Raw genomic sequence first — 6,595 nt, 5'->3', positions numbered from 1 at the left:
GAAACAAACTGAAAGCTAACTAAAGAAGAAAATGAAAGAAAAGCCCAGTTTACTATTTTATAACATTCGAAATCAAGTAAGCAACTTTATAGGGGGCCCAACAGAATTACCTTTTTCACATAATAATATTTGAGACAGTTTTTTTTTTCTGACTTCCACATTGTTTATTCTTTTCTCACCAATGCTCTGATATTCAAAGTTTAAATTTGGTTTTAATGTTGTTCAAAACACTTCTAAAACCGCCTGCATCTTGGACAATCTCGGTTAGGGGGTATAGAGCCAAGTGGTGAAAGCAAAACCAGAGAAAGACTCATTTTCCCTGAATTCTTGGACGTTCCCCCACGGTGGGTATGCGCCATTTGTACAGAGAATCACAATCATCACCACCCTGCTCTTTCTTTTCTTCCTTCGTGCTTTCGTGCGCTCGTGAAAGCACGAGAAATTGAATAGACAGCACGAAGACGCGGTCAGATTGTAGACGCCATATTGAGGACACCGCAGTAGACACAGCATCGAACAGTGCGACAATGGAGGAAGCCCCTTTAACCAGCCCATCTCTCTCATCGCGCAGAAGCCTGATTTACGAGAGTGGAGAGCGGACGTCCAGAGGGAGTCAGCACAGCCTTCGCAAGCACCGCGCCCAGGTAACCGAGAAGCAGCCAGATGAAGCTCGATGCGACCAAAGCTCAGCTCGCAACACTGACGGCGTGGCTACCGCTAAGAGCAGCGGGAGTTTACAGCTGCTCGACTTCGACAACGGGACCTTCGAGAGATCACGTGAGGGCTTGCCCCTGAGCCGTGCGGTTTACCGAACAGGCAGGGAGAGGACGCCGCCGATTTCCCAGGACAGGTAGGTATTACGAAACCACGTACACACGTCAAGAAGCGTTCCTTGTTGGAAAATGCCTGCATATTTATGGAAAAGCGTGACATAAACATCGCATGCAGATAATACAGTGCAGCCACTATCATGGGCCGCAATGACAAAACAACTTGGCATACGAATTAACTGACCCCGTGAGTGCTTCGAGTTCACTCACCAAAGTTGGTGTTGAGGCTTTTACGACGACTGCAACGCTGTCATCTTTGGGCTTTACACCATTGGAATACACGTTGTGTTTAAGGAAAGTGAATTTCTTTTGTCGGAATTTCCATTAATTGAAGCTGGGTGTAAGTCAGTTCTTTTGAATGCGCTGGAGGTATTGTTTTAGCCGCCAGAGGTCAGTGCTTATTTTTTGCCACAATGTTTCCAAACATAACTAGTTCTTATATATCGGGTTCCGGCGACCAAGGCTACGGTTTGGTGCCGAGTCAACGCAGATCTCCTTGCAACGGTCGTACGGCGCTTGGAACCCGATAAAACATCTCGCAGTGAAGGAGAGAGCGCGTGTACAACCAGAATGGCGCTGTCTTTCTTCTCGGAAGCCTTTTTAGCGAGATCGTGCGGTTGGATCACGTCCTGAAAGAGGAGCGAGACATCGTATATCGTTCGAAACGTCGATCGCCCGTTATACATTGGTTAATGACAGAAGGTGCCGGTACCGTGCCAATGTTCAAATAATTGAACAGGCATAAGAAATCGGTCGGTCACTGTAAACGAATTCTTCCTCTTTGTCTTATCTTGGCCATGGTCTGATGGCAATCCGACTTGCTCACGCAAATTTATACTGTCAATGGTACAAGTTTTCAAATTTCTTATAAGTACTCTTGGGATACTTCGAAAATTCTCAATATCGAGATTACAACAGAAGCAAATATACTCGTGTACCACATTGCTTGACCGAATATTTGAAGGTATCGACGGTTCGCACCTGCCCTGAAACTGGTTTTACGTGCCAAAACCAGTTCTAATTATGAGGCACGCCGTAGTGGAGGGCTGCGGATTAATTTTGACCACCTGGGGTTCTTTAACGTGCGCTACAACGCAAGCACACGGGCGTTTTTGCATTTCGCCTCCATCGAAATGCGGCCGCCGCGGCCGGGATTCGATCCCGCGACCTCGTGCTCAGCTTGCGCAGGGCTCACTGCAAAGGTAGCTCTTTTGAAGCAGAAAAGGCTATTAAGAGTGGTTATAACTGCCAACTGTTTTTATTTCTGCCAAAGTTGGTTGTACGCTTCCGTCGTGTTCTTTTCCGTGAAGGCTTTGTCACCGTTGATACAATCTGAACCCGGTGAAGTTGGTTTCACCGCAAGAATCAGCAGGCAGCGAAGAACGCGGGCATCATAATGATGAAAACGATAAAAAATGTATTTACATCATTTTTTCAAGGTTGTGACTCGATCAGAGTCCCGAGTGATTCTGGTTAACACGGGGACAGGGTGGTCTTAAGCAGCTTCCCGCCTATAGCCAACACAATCGGCGGAAAGGTCCAGTGTCAAGGAAAGTGGAGAGGTCTACACCGAAAAGGTAGTTTACACATTATGGATACTAGGTTGTCGGTGTCGGCTGTGGGTCTGTCCATGGACGTGCGAGTGTCTGGGCGTTCTCCGCAGGCGTTTGGTCTTCTTGGTGATTTGTGATGTCAGTTGCCAGGTTCAACTCAGGGAGTTGTAGATGACAAAGTGGTGACGGCCTCTCTGAGAGGAGCGCAATTAGCTTGATAAAGGCAGGCGAGCTGGAATGTTGCCCGGACTTGCGGCGCTGAATTTCCGGCCGATGCTAACGCCATTCAGACGCCGAGCTCGTATATCACTCGGCGACGATCTATATCTCGTGGACGATCGTATATCACCAGCCGACTTATCACCAGTTAGAAACGATTAATTGTGAAGCGAGATAAGCTCAAAATCACTGGTACGTGTAACGGGAACATATCCGGCGATTCTAGGGACGCTTACCGCTGCTGTGATATCCCGCTCCTGTCTAGTTCCACTTACATTATACATACACTCCTAAAAAACGTTTGCACTCGTTGATGCCTGTCTAGTCGGACAATAATAATCATCATCTGCCTTGCTTGCATTTGCTTTCTTGAAAATTCTGCACTCGGTACATTACTGTCAAGAATGCTATGTCGCGTTGATTACGCCCATGCCGTTCGTGACCTAGAAGTACCAGGCGCACAGCTTTAAAAAAAGGAAACGCGAAAGATACTTGTTCTTTCTGGGGTTTTACGTGCCAAAACCAGTTCTGATTATGAGGCACGCCGTAGTGGAGGGCTCCGGATTAATTATGACCACCTGGGGTTCTTTAACGTGCACTACAACGCAAGCACACGGGCGTTTTTGCATTTCGCCTCCATCGAAATGCGGCCGCCGCGGCCGGGATTCGATCCCGCGACCTCGTGCTCGGCAGCGCAACGCCTTAGCGGACTAAGCCACCGCGGCGGGTAACTCGAAATATAGTGGACGATTAATGTTGTGGGGAAAGTAAGCCCCAAAGGGATGCGAACTTTTGTAAGAGTGCAGACCAAGATATTCGCCCTGCTGTCACATGCCCTGCGATGAGAGGAAGTTCTCGCACGTATGAGGCGCGATCGTGTGCCCGTGAGTCGTCCTAGGAATAGCGTGCATCTATGATTGTAATACGCGGTACCAGTGCCGCGAAAGGGCCGTGTGACGCAAGGGGGTTAGAGGAGGAGGTGAACATGAAATTCTAGAACCCACCGGTGCACTGCGCTCGCAGTATCCACAACTCCTGCTGTAATCGAATGAACGGCTATCAATGTTTTATTCTAATGTGACAGAGGAGCATTCGCGACATTGAGATATATAGAACCCTAAATAAATATCATAGTATAACAAGCATGACTTCTAAATTTTTCCATTTTCGAAGCAGTGCATATAAAATGAATATTCGTTATGCTCGTCGCGATTCATGATTTTGTTCAGGAAGTTTTGTCAGCCGGTGGCACCGTGGCTCTGGACTGCCACCATCACGTCGGTCGCCAGGCGATACAACTCTGTCCCCCAACGGGCCAAACATAGTACATGCGCTATTACGTCGTAACATTCAGCTTAATAAATGTGCGCGTGTCTTCTTGTAAATCTCGGAAATATCGTGTTCTCTATAACGCAGCCTTCAAGGCGCCGGCCATGGTCGTGGGAGGAGCCTCCACGACGTTCGTGACACTGTTCGCCCGTTTGTGCGCTCCGCCGGTGCTATTCACGTCAGCAAGGTGTCCTCCGGGACCCAGTGCGGCTCCGCCAAAGAAATCCACGGCGAGACCGAGCAGCTGTCCCTGCAGCGGCAGCCAGATAGCACCGACGGCATCAGACGTGGCCTTCGATCCATTTGGCAGTAAGCTACACATTCTTCCACATTTTGTAAATACAGTTTCACACAGAACGATCTTACGTCTGCTAACGCAAACTCCAATATGTCTGCACTAGAAGCGGACTACCCGCGAATTGTCGCACTAATCTGGGCCTGTAATGGTCACTTGTGCAGCAGCCAGTAGTATGGCTCCTCATCGAGCCCTGGAATGAAGGAAAGTAACTGGCCTTCTCTAAACTTCGTTCTTCTGGCTTCAAACGACTTTGTGAACTATTCAAGTTCATTTCTCTTTACATATGCACTTTATGACCATAATTGCTATCGCATAGCGTGTAATTTCAATTGACTTTCAAAACATAGCGAATGGAAGTAATCAGTTCGAATGATGTAAAAATAGTATCTATATATTTAGCGACGCGTATGCTCGTAACCGTGGTGATTTAAGAATTGGGGATTCGCATAATAAAATGGTAAAAAAAAGGAAATTATTGCGAATGCAACACGCTTAGCTGCTGTAGGACGCTTTGTAACGCTAGTACGCCGGACATTTGAACCAGCAAGTAAAATCGCAAGCTGGAATTTGCCTTCCTAAGAAATCCTTCAGTTCAATTATCTCAGACAATATAAGCACCGAACACCCTAAATCGCAGCAGGCGCGCTTTGACTATCCTAAACGTCGACGGTAATACAGATAATCAGTTATCGGGCTACCGATAATAGCCCTAGAAAGTCGTTTCAAACGAAATTGTCCTGCCAGGAAAGGTTACGTGGGAAACGCAGCAAGAAGCCGAAGGTTATGGTGACTGCCCAGACAAGAGGTAGCACCCATGTCATGAAACAAAAATGTGGTTATGAATGCGTTGGTATGTCTAGAAATCGACGGCTATAGTCACATTGCCGCTTTATCTTGGCGGGGGAAAATACAACCGTTGTGTCCGGAGACATCAGAATGCTTTAGTTAAGCGCGTTCATGACCGACTCTGCTTACAGTGGGCACGCTCAGCATGAGCTGATGAAGGTGCGGCTATCATGATTTACCTGCGTAATGAAAGAGGCAAGCTCGATTTAGGAGGGTTGAATAGGTGCAAGTCATACATATTTGTGTTGCAGAGAAAGTTGTGCGACTTTATCAATTGACTGTTATCGTTGTCGTGCTGCAAGTAGTACAATGCAAAAAAAAAATCAAGACCAAGCAAGGAAACAACAGTTTGCGAGTACCTGTGCTTTCCCCGCCGGCGTGGCTTGTGCGTTGGTGTTTCGAATGCGACGTAGCGTATCTGCGTGCGTACACCACAGTGTGTGATAGTCGTGGGTCCGCAGGAACGGTTACTGCTTTCTTACTTCTTTAGTTATTCGCGGTTGCGGAGTGACTGCTGCTTAGCCAGAGGTGACGGCCTCGGTGGCCGCATTTCGAAGGGCGCGAAATGCAAGAACTGCTCGCGTATACTTAGGTAAAGATGCGTGTCAATGAACCCCGGATGGGCATAATTATTCCTGTGCCCTCTAATAGTGTGTCTCTCATATTCTCTGGGTTTCTTTGGGGCGGTAAACTCCGTGGATCAATCAATCATGCTGAAGGCGTGGGTTCAGGGCACCATTGGCTCCAGGTTGTTGTTTCGTCCACTTTCATTTCACTTTTTCTTATTATTTCTACACTTCAATTAAACACATTTGATTTTCCATTTGCTTTCTTTCAGTTTTCTATTTTTTTCGCATGGTTGTCAATAACTAAGCAACTGTAGAATTCACGAAAATTTGTATGCAGAGACTGGTTCCAGACGCCCTATCTGTGGTACATGATGATGGCTATTATGGCAGTGCTGCTCGTCATCGCCGTCGGCGCGGTCTTCCTGGACCTGCAGTGGGCCGCCCAACTTGTGGGCCACGAGCAGCTCACTCTGGCCGACTGGCAGGAGCCGCACCACATGGATGAGCGGGACGGCCCGGTGAGGATTCAAAAAAGTCCCAATGCCGCGCATCACATTTTAAACTCACTTTAAATAAACACGAGCATAATGTACGGAATACAGTGACGAGAAAATGGCGACCCGCCGTGGTTGCTCAGTGGCTATGGTGTTGGGCTGCTGAGCACGAGGTCGCGGGATTGAATCCCGGCCACGGAGGCCGCATTTCAATGGGGGCGAAATGCGAAAACACCCGTGTACTTAGATTTAGGTGCTCGGTAAAGAACCCAACGTGGTCCAAATTTCCGGAGTCCCCCACTACGGCGTGCCTCATAATCATATCGTTTTTTTTTTTTTTGAAAACATGGCAGCTCACCTCTCCGCAGGGAAACAACAAATAAAGAATATATAAAAATGGAAAAAGAAATATAGAACAAGCGTGACGTCATGAGGGTATAGCTGCCGATTGGTCGAT

General features: G+C 47.6%; 1 protein-coding gene across 1 annotated transcript; it reads left to right on the top strand.

The window, feature by feature from the left end:
• Window positions 1-418: 418 nt before the first annotated feature.
• Window positions 419-6,216, top strand: LOC125947699 (uncharacterized). Its single transcript, XM_049672941.1, has 3 exons — window positions 419-850; window positions 4,019-4,240; window positions 5,982-6,216. The coding sequence occupies exons 1-3, from the start codon at window positions 528-530 to the stop codon at window positions 6,214-6,216; spliced, it is 780 nt and encodes a 259-aa protein (XP_049528898.1). The 5' UTR covers window positions 419-527.
• Window positions 6,217-6,595: the final 379 nt, after the last annotated feature.

The sequence above is a fragment of the Dermacentor silvarum genome, chromosome 8 (genome assembly GCF_013339745.2).
Source record: "Dermacentor silvarum isolate Dsil-2018 chromosome 8, BIME_Dsil_1.4, whole genome shotgun sequence".
Lineage (NCBI taxonomy): Eukaryota > Metazoa > Arthropoda > Arachnida > Ixodida > Ixodidae > Dermacentor > Dermacentor silvarum.
Note: the sequence above shows the minus strand (reverse complement) of the source record. Positions and strands in the feature narration are given on the sequence as shown.